Source organism: Alexandromys fortis, unplaced genomic scaffold, assembly GCF_014885135.2.
Source record: "Alexandromys fortis isolate MF-2015 unplaced genomic scaffold, M_Fortis_MF-2015_v1.1 scaffold_339, whole genome shotgun sequence".
Lineage (NCBI taxonomy): Eukaryota > Metazoa > Chordata > Mammalia > Rodentia > Cricetidae > Alexandromys > Alexandromys fortis.
Window position 1 is genome coordinate 735,166 of NW_026068234.1, and position 15,947 is coordinate 751,112.

The 15,947-nt window shown below is 52.5% G+C and overlaps 3 protein-coding genes across 4 annotated transcripts; 1 reads left to right on the forward strand and 2 right to left on the reverse strand.

The window, feature by feature from the left end:
- The first annotated feature begins 2,429 nt into the window (after positions 1–2,429).
- Trim28 (tripartite motif containing 28) lies at positions 2,430–8,988 on the forward strand. The gene is made up of 17 exons (XM_050130937.1): positions 2,430–2,919; positions 3,208–3,320; positions 3,513–3,645; positions 5,786–5,921; positions 6,001–6,117; positions 6,189–6,303; positions 6,406–6,552; positions 6,645–6,759; positions 6,835–6,941; positions 7,036–7,072; positions 7,160–7,205; positions 7,292–7,547; positions 7,638–7,957; positions 8,040–8,163; positions 8,248–8,334; positions 8,418–8,555; positions 8,644–8,988. Exons 1-17 carry the CDS (start codon positions 2,580–2,582, stop codon positions 8,818–8,820), a joined length of 2,508 nt encoding a protein of 835 aa, XP_049986894.1. The 5' UTR covers positions 2,430–2,579; the 3' UTR covers positions 8,821–8,988.
- A 672-nt stretch (positions 8,989–9,660) lies between these two features.
- Positions 9,661–12,729, reverse strand: Chmp2a (charged multivesicular body protein 2A). Of its 2 annotated transcripts, none has more exons than XM_050130954.1 (6): positions 12,563–12,729; positions 11,744–11,957; positions 10,284–10,463; positions 10,083–10,213; positions 9,939–10,000; positions 9,661–9,866 (listed from the first exon to the last, which is right to left on the reverse strand). In XM_050130954.1, the coding sequence occupies exons 2-6, from the start codon at positions 11,909–11,911 to the stop codon at positions 9,739–9,741; spliced, it is 669 nt and encodes a 222-aa protein (XP_049986911.1). In that variant the 5' UTR covers positions 11,912–11,957; positions 12,563–12,729; the 3' UTR covers positions 9,661–9,738. The 2 variants fall into 2 exon arrangements, with proteins under 2 accessions (XP_049986911.1, XP_049986912.1); XM_050130955.1 differs by having other exon boundaries at positions 12,429–12,577.
- Positions 12,730–13,170: 441 nt separating this feature from the next.
- Ube2m (ubiquitin conjugating enzyme E2 M) lies at positions 13,171–15,880 on the reverse strand. Its single transcript, XM_050130957.1, has 6 exons — positions 15,539–15,880; positions 14,491–14,585; positions 14,339–14,377; positions 14,129–14,232; positions 13,772–13,835; positions 13,171–13,683 (listed from the first exon to the last, which is right to left on the reverse strand). The coding sequence occupies exons 1-6, from the start codon at positions 15,645–15,647 to the stop codon at positions 13,543–13,545; spliced, it is 552 nt and encodes a 183-aa protein (XP_049986914.1). The 5' UTR covers positions 15,648–15,880; the 3' UTR covers positions 13,171–13,542.
- Positions 15,881–15,947: the final 67 nt, after the last annotated feature.

Here is a 15,947-nt window from a genome sequence, read left to right on the forward strand (position 1 = left end):
TTTTTTGGTTGTTGTGGCAGAGTAGTATGTATCCCAACTTGACTTACTCCTCCAGTTCTGTCTGCTTCTCCAGTGCTAGGAGCACTGGTACCTACCAATGCACTGGGCTCCAACCTGTGTCTGTCCTCCTTGTGGGTTTTAGCACCTATTTCTAGTTACAGGGTTCTTCACTGTTTGTGGACAGTGTCTAATAGTTACTTCTGTGCTTTCTACCAATTAACTCTTTAAAATATTTAGATTGCAGCGGGTGTGGTCGAGCAGGCCTTTAATGCCAGCACTCAGGAGGCTGGAGAATTTCTGTGTATTCAAGGACAGCCTGGGCTACAGAGTGAATTTCAGGACACTCAGGACTGTTACACTGAGAAACCCCGTCTTGGAAAAAGAAATGAAAAAAGGAATTCCAATTGCTTTTGTTATTGTTGGTGTGTGTGTGTGTGTGTGTGTATGGTGAATGTGAGCATGTGTGCTCACAAATTGTGTCTCATGGTGAGGAAATTGGTTCTTTTTTTCCACTTTGTGGGACTTAGTGATTAATGATTAAATTCATGTGGTCAGACTTGGTGGCAAGTGTGTCTGTTCGCTGAGCCATCTCCTGGCCTCCATCACCATTCACCCCCATCCCTAGCCCTGGTTCTAAACACTGGGGATGCAATCTAGGGCTACGCACAGGATAGGCAGGTAAGTGTTCTGCCACCCATTAAAACACCCAGTTTTAGCTGGGCGTTGATGGCACATGCCTTTAATCCCAGCACTCGGGAAGCAGAGGCATGTGGATCTCTGTGAGTTCGAGGCCAACCTTGTCTACACGAGCTAGTTCCTGGACAGGCTCCAAAGTTACAGAGAAATCCTGTCTCGAAAAACCAAGAAAGAAAGAAAAGAAACCCAAACAAACAAAAAAACAAAAACCAAAACCAGTTTTGAACTTGTGTCTGGTACCCTAATGTCTGCTCCAGTGGTCTAGTTAGACTTGGTTCACAGGCCTATCTTGGTCGTTCTGGAGAACAGCTATGGGTGGAGCTGTGAAATGCTCCGCAAATATTTCTACGCTTGCTTGCTTCTCCATCTTCCAGATAATGCCCTTATTTTCAGAGGTAGGAAGTGAGAGTCCAGCGTCTGGGTCTGGTGGGGGCGTGGCCCGCCGACTGGTGAACGCAGAACTGCGGAGGAACAAAGGCTGGGGCGGGGACAAAGCCCTGGGCCCCCAGTCCGAGTGGGAACAAAGGCCACCCGGGACAGTGGCGGGACACTCCTCGCCTCTTCGCTCCCACGTGGGCAACACCTGGTCCCGCGCGAAGATGCGGCCTCCAGCTGTTGCGAACCCTGGAGCTACTAGAGTGGTAGTCCTCCGTAGTCCACCCCAGACTAGAGCCCTAGGGTCCTCATGGCACTGCCAGGCAGCAGAGGCATTCAGCAGGGAGTGGAATAGGAAGGGGGACAGATTGCCCTTTTCATGCTAATCCTGTTTCTGAGATTCTAGCCACGCTTGATCTTGCTATCCTCTTTCTCAGAATAGATTCTTTATCGTAGATCCCGCTCCTCGCCTCAGGCAGGTCCTGATTCCAGGTCCTGTTCTTCCCCTCAGATAAGATTCACCAATCTGATTCAGCTTTTATTCCTCTACATTAAACGTTCAGTTCGCCCACCTCCAAAAAACGCCATCAAAATCAGGCTGGAAGATGGCTAATACAAGAAGGGGCTCTCGAGGGACAAGGCAGTGTTTTACAGAGTGGCTTCTCAATAGCTCTCTGTGATCTACGGTTTGAAACCTTGGGCAACTTTCTGCTTCCCGAGTTTAACAATAAAAAAGTTTGGGTTAAGACCGCCTCCGCGTTCCGGCGGGAACTTCCTTCCTGCTAAAGACCCCGCGCCCCCTCCACCTGGGCTCAGTCTCTTTGCTCAGCCGTAGCCCCGCCCCCTCCCTATTGTCCCGCCTCTCTTCCCCGACTATAGGACAGGTTGAGGCTGCAGACGTCGCCACGCCTGCTGAGGAGGCGGGGCCTACGGTGCAGCTTTGCACGACTCGCACGCTGGAGCACACTGGGGTCAGCCTTGGTGCACCGTGCCTGGTCTCGGGAGGCGTCGCGCACGCACTCTGCTGGTGAATCCCGCACCCGCGGACTGGCTAAATAGGCCCTGGAAGGCCGGCCGCGAGTAGAAGGGAGGGCACTGGCGCGTGCGTAATCTGCCTGCGCCCCGCCCCCGGGTTGCGGTGCTCAACGCGCGTGCGCGGCGTCGTCGGCGCCAGATATTTCTGTCCCGCCTCCAGGCCGCGGCTCTTTCTGCGAGCGGCGCGCGGTCGGGCGGTTGTTAGCCAGTCTTGCGGCGCGCGTCTCAGCAGCAAAGGAGGAGGCGGCGCGGGTGGCGCCGTCGTCTGCAGAGAGGCCAGTAGCCAGCGGCTCGGCCGCATCGCGGCTGCGCCCGGGGCGCGGCGGGCGTCGGCCCAGGAGACGCGTGGCGGCGCTCGGCCTCGCGGCAGCAGCGGCTGCCCGGCCGTTGGCGGCGAGCGCTCTTGCGCCTGCGCAGCGGGCTCCGTGCCCCTCCTCCTCTGGGCGGCCCCCCCACCCCCCGGCGGCGTGTGAATGGCGGCCTCGGCTGCGGCTGCGGCGGCCTCGGCCGCCGCGACGGCCTCGGCGGCCTCTGGCAGCCCCGGCTCGAGCGAGGGCCCGGCGGGCGGTGAGAAGCGCCCTGCCGCCTCTTCAGCCGCCGCGGCCTCTGCATCCGCGTCGTCGCCCGCGGGGGGCGGTGGCGAGGCGCAGGAGCTTCTGGAGCATTGCGGCGTGTGTCGGGAACGTCTGCGGCCTGAGCGGGAGCCTCGACTGCTGCCCTGCCTGCATTCGGCCTGTAGTGCCTGCTTGGGTCCCGCCGCACCGGCCGCAGCGAATAATTCGGGGGATGGCGGCGCAGCGGGCGACGGCGCTAGTGAGTGCTGGGTGGCCAGGTGCCCCTCCCCCTCCTCGCAGCCTGTGCTCGGGACTGCGCCTGTGCGAGAGTTTGGGGGGCCCGGGTAGGGTCAGGCCTGGTGATTTACTGGGGAACGGACTCTTGGCCTCTGCGATGCGTGTGGCTTGGTCTGGACATGAGATAGATACAGAGTGTGATAGGAGATGGGGAAATAACGTCAAGGAAGGAGAATGTTGTGGTTTAGCCTTTGAGTGGGAGGCATAGCTTAGGTGAGAGTCCAGTATTTCACACATTTTGTCTCAGCAGTGGTGGACTGTCCAGTGTGCAAGCAGCAGTGCTACTCCAAAGACATCGTGGAGAATTATTTTATGCGTGATAGTGGCAGCAAGGCTTCTTCTGATTCACAGGATGCTAACCAGGTGTGTTCTGGGGGAGAGAAGGGGGTCATGAACTTTTCTGGAGCCTTATCACTAGCTTCCTTCGCTGGTTCAGGATGCAGTCTCAGTCTATGGGAGGGCAGTGCATTCTATGAATTTTAGGTTGCATTTTTTGGATGTAAATGCGGGTCTGCTGGGTGGTTGTGCCTGTTCTAACCCTCTGTTCTTTTATAGTGCTGCACTAGCTGTGAAGATAATGCCCCAGCCACTAGCTATTGTGTGGAGTGCTCTGAGCCACTGTGTGAGACCTGTGTGGAAGCCCACCAGCGGGTGAAGTACACTAAGGACCACACTGTGCGCTCCACAGGTATGTGAAAATTTGGAGGCTGTTGGAGCTGCCCCCTTAGGTCTTTTATTTGCCTAAAATTCCTGCTCACTGGATAACTGGGTTTCCAGGGACCTGACAGGGAGCTCAAAAAATTACTGGTTTCAGTAGTGCATACCCTAGGGGAATGTATGTATGTAGCCCCCTCCCCCTTTGGATTTTCAAGATTGTTCTCAGTGTGTCCTTGGCTGGCCTGCAACTCACTCTGTATACCAAGCTGGCCTTGAACTTCTTGTGATAGCCTGCTCTCTGCCTCCAGAGTCCTGGGATTAAAGGCGAGTACCACAAATGTGTAGGAGTTGTAGTCAATACAAAGGATTGGATTGAGCCAAGATTGTGTGGAAGACTTGGGAGAGAACAAGTGGTTTCTGGTAGACAGCTTAGCATAAATACCTAGTGAAAGCAAAATGGAAGTGACTCTGGATTTGGATGGTCTCTGGCACTTGACTTTAGACTGCTCGGAAAGTAAGGGCTCTGTAAGGGTTTCTTGACAGGTTGGTAAGGCTTTTGGGCCATCAGTTGAGGGTGAGTCTTGACATGATTTAGCAGTGAGCCTTAAGCATCTTCCCTTAAGGCTCATGTTCAGACATCTAGGGTTTTATGGTGTATCGTGACTTGGGTATGGAATAGGTCTTGTTTTATGGGCTCGGTCTAGATTCCTTAGGAGAAGCTTTTTGGTGTGGTAGTTCCTCTCACCCCAGAGGACATTGTGATGGTGGTAGTGGAAGTTAGTGGACATGAGAAGCCAGAAGGGATACATAGGGATCTGCAGGTGTTACTTAATAACCCTTACAGGACAGATCAGGGCTACAGCAGTGGGTAGTGACATTAAGAAAGTCCAGGCCTGACTGGCTTGTGTTCTACTAGTACATAGTTTGGACTTGGCTAGTATAGCCTGAATTGGGGAGTAAAGGGACTATAAGTCTGTTACTTTCTGTTTTTGTGAGACATTCTTATTTTAGCTGAGGCTGGCCTTAGACTCCTGATGTTCCTTCCATGGCTCCAAAGTGCTTGATTAAAATATAGGCTCTTGCCAGTATGCTTAATCTCCCCACCCTTTTTGAATTTTTTTTTTTTTTTTTTGAGATGGTTTTTCTTTTAACAGTCCTATCTGCCCTGGAACTTGGTAGAACCGACTGGCCTCAACGCAGATGCCTTTATCTCCCAGGTGCTAGAATTAGCGGAGTGTGTTGCCACGCCTAGCTTTAACTCATTGTGTTGACCAGGCCTTCACTCCTCACCAGTGCTAAGGATTAAAGTGTGTTGCCACACCCAGCTCTTTGTATTTTGAGATAAGGTTTCAGTATAGCCCTTCCTATCTTTTAAATCACTACCTAGACCAGACTGACCTTCACATTTACAGAGAGATCTTGCTTACCAATGCCTCCCAAATGCTGGGATTAAAGACTTCTTTTTTTTGAATTTTCGAGACAGGGTTTCTCCATTTCTCCGTAGCTTTTTGGTGCCTGTCCTGGAACTAGCTCTTGTAGACCAGGCTGGCCTCGAACTCACAGAGATCCACCTGTCTCTGCCTTCTGAGTGCTGGGAGATTAAAGACCTTTTTGAGGAGAGATAGCTCAGTAGGTAGTTCTGGCTGACCAGTTAATCAGGTTGGTGTCAAAGTCAGATCTGTCTGCCTTTGTTTGTTTCCTGGGTTATGTCTAGCCTCTTTTCAAGATAAGTCTCACATAAAGACAAGTCTGGCTTTGAATTCAGTTTATGTAGCTCAAGCTTGCCTTTGAACTTGTGATCATCTTTCCTGGGTGCAGATAATGTAATTAGATTTTTAACAATGAGGAGTTACTATACTAGTGTTTTGGTGTCTAGGCATCATTAACCCAAGCCCATCAGTACCATATAAGGTTAGGGTTAGGCATGATTTGTTGGCAGGCAGAAAGATGAGCAGGAAATAGTAAGAAGTAAGAAGTTTCTTTACAAGCTTGTAATCCATTATGATGAATAGTGTGATCATCTCAGAGCAAAATGTTCTGTTGTTGATCTAGGCTTTTTAATAAGTGGGCCTAGGTTATAGCATGAACTAGAAATAAATGGTCACAATGCTTTTGTCTGCTGCTGCTTAGTTTTAGATGGCTAAGGGCATGATTTTCTTCCTATTTTCCAGGGCCTGCTAAAACTCGAGATGGTGAACGCACAGTCTATTGTAGTGTGCACAAGCATGAACCCCTTGTGCTGTTTTGTGAGAGCTGTGACACTCTGACCTGTCGGGACTGCCAGCTCAATGCTCACAAGGACCATCAGTGAGTTTCAAGTCATGCTGGGTAGGTGGATGCCATCATTTCCAAGTTGAGCATGCAGGCTCACTTTTTGTGGTTTCAGGTACCAGTTTTTGGAAGATGCAGTAAGGAACCAGCGTAAACTGTTGGCTTCTCTGGTGAAACGGCTTGGGGACAAGCATGCCACACTGCAGAAAAACACCAAGGAGGTTCGCAGCTCGTAAGTGTGGGTGCCAAGGCTATTGGGTTCCCAGGGCAAGGTTTCCTGGCATAACTTGTCTTGTCTATTAGGATCCGCCAGGTATCTGATGTGCAGAAGCGTGTGCAGGTTGATGTCAAGATGGCCATTCTGCAGATCATGAAGGAGCTGAATAAGCGGGGCCGAGTACTGGTTAATGATGCCCAGGTAAGCCTTATCCTGCTGGCATGACACCATCCAGGGTGTAGAGAATGAGCCTAGTAATCATTGTCTTGCATTTTAGCTGACACTGTTCTTTTGGACTTGCAGAAAGTGACAGAGGGGCAACAGGAGCGTCTGGAGCGCCAGCACTGGACCATGACCAAAATCCAGAAGCATCAGGAACACATTTTGCGATTTGCCTCTTGGGCTTTGGAAAGTGATAACAATACAGCCCTCTTGCTTTCTAAGAAGCTGGTGTGTTATGGTGGGCTTTAAGTGGCCCCTTCAGTACCTTTGGGACCCTGTAAATTGCAAGTGGGCTCATATGCTATCTTTTGCCCCATTAGATATATTTTCAACTGCATCGTGCTCTCAAAATGATTGTGGATCCTGTGGAGCCTCATGGTGAAATGAAGTTTCAGTGGGATCTCAATGCTTGGACCAAGAGTGCCGAGGCTTTTGGTACGTTGTTTGTCTTGCTTGACCTGGGAGCATCCTAGGCAGTACTGTACCTACTGAGGATTCTCTCTCTTTCAGGCAAGATTGTGGCTGAGCGTCCTGGTACAAACTCCACAGGTCCTGGACCTATGGCTCCTCCAAGAGCTCCAGGGCCCCTAAGCAAGCAAGGCTCTGGCAGCAACCAGGTGAGCTGGGGAGAGGAGCCAGGAAAGGGGTGAGGGCCATAGGGTGCCATCGCATACTTAACCACTGATCACACATTCATTGTTCTGTCTCTAGCCCATGGAGGTACAGGAGGGCTATGGCTTTGGGTCAGGTAAGTAGTTTTGCCTGGGGAGTTAGTTGGAAGGGCTTGGGGAGTACCCTGTTTGTCTATTCTGCCAACTCTTTATCTTCTGAGCAGATGATCCATACTCTAGTGCAGAGCCGCATGTGTCAGGCATGAAGCGGTAAGTATGGCAACCCATTGGAGTAGGTGGGTATAGTACTGGTGTGGTAGGGATGCATAGGATCTCATGACAATGTGTTCTTACAGGTCCCGCTCTGGTGAGGGAGGAGAGGTGAGTGGCCTCATGCGGAAGGTGCCACGTGTGAGCCTTGAACGACTGGATCTGGATCTCACTGCTGATAGCCAGCCACCAGTCTTCAAGGTCTTTCCAGGAAACACCACTGAGGATTACAATCTGATTGTTATTGAGCGTGGTGCTGCAGCAGCAGCAGCTGGTCAGGCTGGGACTGTTCCCCCAGGAGCTCCTGGTGCCCTACCCCTGCCTGGCATGGCCATTGTCAAGGTAAGCCTGTCTTCCATCACAGGATGGTGATACATCTTAGCTGACACCTCTTAGCGCAGATTTGGTAACAGCACTTCAACTGTCTTACAGGAAGAAGAGACAGAAGCTGCTATTGGAGCTCCACCTATTGCCACTGAGGGTCCTGAGACCAAGCCTGTGTTGATGACTCTGGCTGAAGGCCCTGGGACTGAGGGACCACGCCTGGCTTCACCTAGTGGCAGTACTAGCTCAGGCCTGGAAGTAGTGGCTCCTGAGGGTACCTCAGTCCCAGTAGGGGGACCAGGTATCCTGGATGACAGTGCCACTATCTGCCGAGTCTGCCAGAAGCCAGGTGACCTGGTCATGTGCAACCAGTGCGAGTTTTGCTTCCACCTGGATTGCCACCTCCCTGCCCTGCAGGATGTTCCAGGGTATGTGTGAGGCTGGGCTAGATCAAGATAGATCATGGAGAGCTGAATGTTTGTCATCATTTACATCTACTCTTCTCCCTAGGGAAGAGTGGAGTTGCTCACTCTGCCACGTGATCCCTGACCTAAAGGAGGAAGATGGAAGCCTTAGCCTGGATGGATCAGATAACACTGGTGTGGTTGCTAAGCTCTCACCAGTCAACCAGCGGGTAAGGGCTGAATGCTTAGATGTTGGGTGGCCCAGTGGCTGAAGCCCCCTCCATGCTTTAACTGCCATCTCTTGTGCCGTCTAGAAATGTGAGCGCGTCCTTCTGGCCCTGTTCTGTCATGAACCCTGCCGCCCCTTGCACCAGCTGGCTACTGATTCTACATTCTCCATGGTGAGTTCCAGAACATAGGAGAGGTTGGGGATGTCAAGAAGTGGTGGTGTATCCCCTCATGCCAATGTCGTGTCTCCCTGCAGGAGCAGCCTGGTGGTACCCTAGACCTGACCCTGATACGTGCTCGCCTTCAAGAGAAGCTGTCACCCCCTTATAGTTCTCCCCAGGAGTTTGCCCAAGATGTGGGCCGCATGTTCAAGCAGTTCAACAAGCTGACTGAGGTGAGCCTGCAGAATGAACGGGAGGGTGGGGATGGGGGAGGAAAAAAAGCCAGGACCTACTCACCGGTGTACTCTTAACTTGGTCCAGGACAAGGCGGATGTGCAGTCCATCATCGGCCTGCAGCGCTTCTTTGAGACGCGCATGAATGATGCCTTTGGTGACACCAAGTTTTCTGCTGTGCTGGTAGAACCACCACCGCTGAACCTTCCCAGTGCTAGCCTAAGTTCTCAGGAGCTGTCCGGTGGCCCTGGTGATGGTCCCTGAAGCTGGAGCTCTTGTGGTCAGCCCGGTCAAGCTCTGGTCTCTGTCCTTTTACCCCATACCCTCTCCTCCTTTGGTGGCCTGACTCCTGCTCTTGGTGGCCCTGTCCTCCAGTCCCTCTTCACAAAATGGTTTTTACTTCTGTGGATTTAATAAAAACTTCACCGAGTCGCTTATGCCTCAAGCTGTTTTGGGGACTCTCCTGCCTGCATTCCACCATATCAAACTTAACTTCCCCAACTTCCCTAGGGGACCTTCTCTGACAGAGTAAAGTACTGGTACACTATCTCGAATGAGTCTTGGGTTGAGGTCTCAGGCTACCATGTGCCTCCCAGTGACCAGATAGGAAATCTGGACCTGAAGCTACTCAGCTACCAGTTTGTACTATTTATTATAAGTGGGTTGTGTGCCAAGATTCCATTTTTCTTTTTGCCCCCGACCCACAGGGTTTGGCTTTCCTGGAACTCTAAAGCCAGGCTGGCCTTTAACTCAAGACCTGCCAGCCTCTTGAGTGTTTGCATTATTCACACCTGACAGGAATTTGTTGCTTCTTGCTTAGGATCCTGACCCCAATTTGGCTGACAGTCACTATATCTATTGGCATGTTTGGGTCAAACCTTGTTGGGTCAGTAGATGGAGATTTGCATTACCAGGATGCTACCCACCCACTTACATGGTTGGGCTTTGTAGTCTGTACTGCATGCAGCTCTGTAGACTAGGCTGGTCTTTGGAGATCTGCATGCCTCTGCCTCCGCCTCCTGAGTGCTGGGATTAAAGGTGTGAGCTGCCACTGCCCATCTCTTACATGTTTTATTATATGGGGAAATTCACAGCCTTGGGAAATTATGTCCAAATTTCTTTTATTTCAGAGGGGCACAGGGTAAAGACCCTGAGCGTAGAGTCCATCATTTGGAGAATTTTTCAGTCCCTGCGAAGGTTCTTGAGCCTCTCTTCCAGGTCTGCATCAGCATCAGCCAGGGCTGAGGCTGTGGCCTCTGCTTTCTTCCCACCAGCAGCCACACTGAGTGAGCCACCAGTGGAGGGGAGGTCTGCAGAGAGAATGAGGGTCAAGGGCTGTGGCTGAGCTTTAGGTGGGGAAAAGAAGGGTTTGGAACACTTACTTGATAGCTCATCTGTGAGGCTCAGTCCTAGCTCATCCAGGACCTGGGACACAACAGCATCACTAGGAAAGAAGGGTAACTCATGAGGGCTATGAATGGTAAGAGACCTGGAAAACATCCCTGCCTTCCGGTTACTTTCCATACCTCTCCTCTTCATCTTCCTCATCACCCATGGCATCATCGATGGCATCATTCATCATCTCTTCCTTCATGTCCATGATCTCTGCCTGCCGTTCAAACTCCATCATGATCTTCTGAATCTGGGGTAATTTCAGCTGGAAGAATGGGGAGGGTAAGCTGCCTGCAGGTCAATAGGGATGAGAAAGTAGATTGAGAGGGACAAACCTGTCTGTTCATGGTGCCCATGGCCTTAGTAACACCCTTCATGGCTTGTGCCATTGAGTTGTTGGATTTTAGAGTCTGTATCTTGAGGGACACAGCCTGGATGTTGGCCCGCATCAACACAAACTTGCGTACATATCGCCGGGTTCGCACTAGGTCTTTTGCCATGATTCGAACAGCATCCTTCAGAGTGGATAAGAGAAAAGATTATGAAGCTGTGAGGTTACGCTTTAAGAAGACTAATGGAAATTAACCTGAGTGATCACTTCTTCAAAAATCTCACCTTCCTCTCAGGGATATCACTCCAGCCACGTATATAGTAGCTCAGAGTAGCCTACTGGCAGTTCTGTCTCTGCTTCCCTAATGCTGGGACATGGGCCACTACATCCACTTACTCAGGCATCTCTGTAATATGGTCCTTAAATGCAGGAAGGTAGCAGGTCTAGGCTCAGTCCTTATCCCAGTTCCCTTCTATGCTCAGAGTCACTTCTTAGATTTACATAACTTCTCAGTTTTGACTTCAAGACTAGGCCAAAATCTGCCCTGGGCAAGGGACTCTGGTAGAGAGCCTTGCCTAACACGCACAATATTCTGGAGTCTACGCCCTGGCAATGAAGAAAACAAAAATACTTAACTCTTCTGTGTCACAGAGCCTATGTATGCCTCAGACTGTTTCTAGAACCACATGAAAACCTATCCAAGGTCCAGCTTTCATTCCTTACTTAAATGTTAATGTTGCTGGAACAGTCAGTCAGTCAAGGAAATGGTACCTCTAACCAACTGTTTACACCAACCCACCTCCCATCCTCACTGGTCATTTGTTTTGTTTTGAAATTTTATTTTTTTGCGTCAGGGTTTCTCTGTGTAAATCCTAGCTGTCCTGGAACTCACTTTGTAGACCAGGCTGCCCTTGAACTCAGATCTCACGCCTCTGTCTCCCAAACGCTGGGATTAAAGGTGTGTGCCACACTACCTGTCTCTCCTTTTTGATAAGGCACATTAACTCAATCCTTCATCCTGGCTCACACTACAGCCTCCTATTCTGTTTGGCTCACAACCACTCAGGTATTGTGCTCTCCCAGTTTCCTATGGCTATCATTTGTTGTCTGCTTGATGCATGCACTTTTTTTTTTTTGGTTTTTCGAGACAGGGTTTCTCTGTAGCCTGTCCTGGAACGAGCTCTTGTAGACCAAGCTGGCCTCGAACTCCCAGAGATCCGCCTGCCTCTGCCTCCCAAGTGCTGGGCGGAGGCGTGCGCCACCACCGCCCGGCGATGCATGCACTTCTTAGGCTAGCTTCTCTGCAGGCTCACTCATTGACTTCTATTAAGAAGTCTTCCCAGACAGCCCAAACTTAGGGAACTCCTGTTCTACCCTTCACTCAACTTCTTCCACTGTCGTACTTACAATAGTGGCTGAGATGGCGTCTTGCCTTGTGGCAGCCCTTGACCACTTGGCACTTACCATCTGGCCTTGCTTTGCCATCTTTTTGATATCCGCAATGATTTTCTTTTCCTGGGTTTCTAGCTTCTGCCGCTCCCTGTCCAGCTCCCTCATGGCTCGGTTCAGGGCCCTCTGGTTTTGACGAAGGAGTTCCTCTGGCGTCTTCCGGCGCCCAAACAACAGGTCCATAGTGGTAGGACTCCACCAGTATGACTGGGGCAGACTTCAGACCTAGCTGTAGGATGCGGGGCCCAGGCAAAAGGCAGAAGTAGGGTCCTGTAAGTAGGGACCTGGGAACTGGGGGTATGCATGAGTAGTCAAAAAGAATTAGGACTAGAAGTGAGAACGGCCAGAACTAAAGTTATCCACTTCTTTGGCTCAGGCGCATCCCCTCCGCCCGCCCTGTTTTTAGACAGTAGGGCAGAATTAAGGGTGTGGTTCTGGAGTATTCCAGGGACCCAGACGTGAGTGACGCTGAGGTGTTTAAATTCAGTCAGGAGAGGATGGTTGTGGGGGCCCCTCAACAAGGGAGAACAGGATGGGGTAGGTTCTGAAACATAATAAGGTGGAAGTTGGGCCCTAAGGTGGGGCAATGGATTTGAATGATGAGGGATCCTGCCTCCCCGGGGTAGAAGTGGCATTCTACACCCAGGACGTGACAGAGACACGGAGGGCAGGTCTTGGGGATGTGGAGGAGCCTGCATACCGAGGGCAGGCAGAGGTGGGGACCTCGTTGACGAGGGCAGGGTCGGGCAGACTGCGCGACATCCGATACCCCAGCCGAGAAGTCCTCCTACGCTGCCGCCCAACCGGGACTGCGGCCCAGCAGGGGCCACTCACCGGAGCCGAGAGCGAGATGGGCTTCCGCTTCCGGGTCACGCCCCTTACTCTGCAAAGCCTTGTGTCCCCCACCAACGACAGCCCCTCGGTTCGGTAGCTTCTGCCGTCGCCGCCGTTTCCGGATTAAACGGCCTGACGTCACAGGTCCCACCCTCTCCCGGAATGCTGGGAAGTGGCAGGACGCACGCGCACAACCAGAAAACGGGCGCATGCGCAAAACGACCCACACCTCTGCGGAACTCCCAAGTCCCACCCTAATAACCCTTGCAGGCCCCGAGCAGGAATGCAGCACGAAGGCACCTTTGGCCTATTCATTCTGGAAGAGCCATTCTCCACCATTCTTTGGGTGGTTCATTCAGGGAATCTTAGCAAGTGCGAAAACTGGCAGGAGCCAAATCGGCGGGCCCTCACATGGCATAAAGGGGCAAGCCTGGAGATGATTTGTAGCTTCTTTATGTTGGTGTAAATGCCAGGAACCGAAATTAGCCGACTCTTCCATTGCTTGCTCCTCATCCCAGTGAGTGGTCCCACTCAACCCAAGGACACAGTTGCCACACAATCACAGACGCTTGTCCCTCCCAACCCACAGAAGGAAGAGGCAGAGGCCATGCAGTAACATTCCCCTTTAATAGCCTGGTGGGACCTCCAGTGGTGGTGGGGTGGGTTGCTTGGGCCCAGCGACCCAGGCCCACTGTCCACTTACCCCACAGTCAAGAGTGAGGTGTTGGACAGCACCCAGCGGGAGGGGGGGCGCTAAACAAGCCAATTCATTTCCCATCGCTGAGCAGGTCGGGAGGAGGCAGCGCCGACCATAATCACGTGGTGGTTAAAAAAAAATAACTAGGGGCAGGTGACAGGAAGGAGAGGCAAGGCCAAGGCAGGAGCCAAGGCTACCCCACACACCCTACCCGGGCCCCCAATAAATATTTGCAGGGGATGCCTGGGCTGGTAACCCTGGCAGGGATGGGTATTTGCTAACCCTATTTCAGGCAGCGCTCGAAGTAGGTGGACCCGATGTAACCACCTCTCATGGAGCGCTGCACGTTTTGTTCAAACAGCCGCCGGTTGTTCTGCAGGACCTCGGCAGCCTCCTTGTTCAGTGGGTCCTCGGGGTTGGGCTCCTGTGGCCAGCACAAGCGGAAGTTAACAGGCAAGAGAGGTAGGTAGATGGCCAACAAACCCTCAGCCTCAAATGCCTCTCTTACTCACCAAGAAGAGATACTGCAGGCCATAAATTATGGAGTTTATCGTAAGGACTGGCTTCCAGTCCTCTCTGTGGGCAGAGAGCATCAAGGTTATCACGGGTTGGTGAGTGGGAGGCTGCCACAGGCCCTGCTAGTACCAAACAGGTCAGGCCCACAGGAGGCTAGTAACACTGAAGAGTGAGAGGTGAGAAAGGGGTAGGGGATGGAACAGGGCAGGCCATGGAGAAAGCCCAGGTCTGGCTGTTAGGAAGGCAACTTGGAAATGAAAAGACAGAGAAACACGGACCATAAAGGAGACAAAAGGCTGAGAGGATGCAAGGAAGGCAGGCCTGGGGAGGGAGAGGCAAGGCAGTGCCATCACCTGAGGATGTTGAGGCAGACGTTGCCCTCGAGGTCAATGTTGGGATGATAAACCATTGTCTCACACTTCACCTTGGGGGGATCATGAGGATAACCTTGTCCCACCTGGCCCCAGAGAAAGAGAAAGGAGATGGGTGGGTGTTTTGACTATGCCTCAGCTGCTGCTGCTGCTTCTCCACCACAGAGTCACCTCTGTCCACTTGGGACTCACCTTAAAACTGAACACAAACTTCCCACTCTTGTAGAAGCCCTGGGAGAGGAAGGGGAGAATGAAGTAAGACCCTACTCTTAGGGTTCCCTATTCTCTATGGGGCTACCCCTGGTCTGTTCTTGGGAACCCTGCCATGCTTATTTTACTCTTACCTCATCAGGACAGATAACCAGCTTGAAGTTGAGGAGGTCGTCTGGGTCTGAGAAGCTGATGTCACAAGTCTTAGGCAGGTTCAGCTCGTTAATGTCTGGGTTTGGGCAGCAGAGAGAGGAGAGGAAACAGGTGAAAGAAAGGCGGTAGGTCTGGGCAGGTGTCAGAACTCCCAAGTCCTCCTGGATCTGTGTGGTGTGCTTTATTTACATCTCTGTCTGTACTATACACTCTCCCCACTTTTCTGTCTCTACATGGACTCTCCTGGATACAAAGTACCCCACATACAAGCATCTTCAGTTGTAACTGGGTACCCATCTCTTGGAACAGGGAAAACCCTTATTACCCCACTAAATCCCCCACCACAAGTTCCCACAACACAGTCCCCAAGAACCTCTATTTCTACAACCCTGGTTTCCAAGAAGCCCTGAGCACCTAAACCCGAGGCTCTCGAATCATGCTCTCCACTCACTACTGTGTACCTGTGCATCCTAACTCAAGGACCACTGACCCTTCCAACACTACATCATCTCTTCTCATCAACCATCCAAACTCCACTGTCCTTCCTCTTCTCCGGGTTATTCCACACCCCGGATCCCATTTGACTCTTGAGACTTTCAGCATGGTAGCTTAAATTGACCCTCACTCCCACTTTTTAGTCACCTTTCCTCCCTCCCCTTCACCTCCAACTCAAAACTGCTCTGCCCGACCCAGGGGAGAGTCCTGGGCTACAAGTCCTCAATATAATATAATAAACCGTCTCCTAATTATCTCCAGTTCACAACCTTCACCTTATCTTCATAGCCCGTGAAGCAAAGTTTCCGTCTGACTCCCAAACTGTCCCCTTCCCCTAACAGATTCCGGGCACCTAACACTCCAGGCCTTAGTATCCCAACGCCCCAAACCCGGCCCCAATCGCTGACCCTCCCTAGTGACCGCACCCCCGTTCCGCACCTCAACCCTCGAACCCTGACTTCCGATACTCTCACCTCAGAGGCTGCATTTTCACACCCCGGTCCCTGACTTCAAACGCGGGGTCCCGACCCCTACCCTTTTGGATCCGGAGCTGCGCCGCCGACGCCTTCTTGCTGCTGCCCTTGGTGCCGCCGGCCGACTCCTCCTCCTTCTTCTGCTGCTTCAGCGAGAACAGCTTGATCATCCTGCCGCCGCCGCCGCCGCCGCAGCCGCCGCGGGGCCCGGGACCCCGGCCACCCGGCCCCCCCGCCGCCTCCTGCGCCGCTTCCGCTTCTCGGACCCGCTGCCGCGGCCTCCTCCGCTGCCGCCGCCCGGCCTGCCGCTCTGCTCCGCGCCCACCACACGGCCCGCCTCGGCTTCCGTAGTCCGGCTCCTGGCCTGGCTTAGCGCCTCGGGTGAGTTCGGAGGCGCTCGGGAGGACTCGGCGATCCTCGGCCCCGCCCCTGCTTCGGCCCCCGCGCCCTTCTCCCCCCCCCCCCCCCCC

What these genes read in the sequence shown, in the direction of transcription:
- Trim28 (XM_050130937.1), top strand. Translation starts at nt 2,580, where the DNA reads ATGGCGGCCTCGGCTGCGGCTGCGGCGGCCTCGGCCGCCGCGACGGCC. An exon ending in ACCAAGGAGGTTCGCAGCTC is followed by an intron (nt 6,118 to 6,188) that starts GTAAGTGTGGGT and finishes CTTGTCTATTAG; the next exon opens with GATCCGCCAGGTATCTGATG. An exon ending in TCTTGCTTTCTAAGAAGCTG is followed by an intron (nt 6,553 to 6,644) that starts GTGTGTTATGGT and finishes TTGCCCCATTAG; the next exon opens with ATATATTTTCAACTGCATCG.
- Chmp2a (XM_050130954.1), bottom strand. Translation starts at nt 11,911, where the DNA reads ATGGACCTGTTGTTTGGGCGCCGGAAGACGCCAGAGGAACTCCTTCGT. An exon ending in TGGCAAAGCAAGGCCAGATG is followed by an intron (nt 10,464 to 11,743) that starts GTAAGTGCCAAG and finishes TCCACTCTGAAG; the next exon opens with GATGCTGTTCGAATCATGGC. An exon ending in CCTCACAGATGAGCTATCAA is followed by an intron (nt 9,867 to 9,938) that starts GTAAGTGTTCCA and finishes TTCTCTCTGCAG; the next exon opens with ACCTCCCCTCCACTGGTGGC.
- Ube2m (XM_050130957.1), bottom strand. Translation starts at nt 15,647, where the DNA reads ATGATCAAGCTGTTCTCGCTGAAGCAGCAGAAGAAGGAGGAGGAGTCG. An exon ending in GTCTGCCTCAACATCCTCAG is followed by an intron (nt 13,836 to 14,128) that starts GTGATGGCACTG and finishes CTCTGCCCACAG; the next exon opens with AGAGGACTGGAAGCCAGTCC. An exon ending in GCCTGCAGTATCTCTTCTTG is followed by an intron (nt 13,684 to 13,771) that starts GTGAGTAAGAGA and finishes TGCTGGCCACAG; the next exon opens with GAGCCCAACCCCGAGGACCC.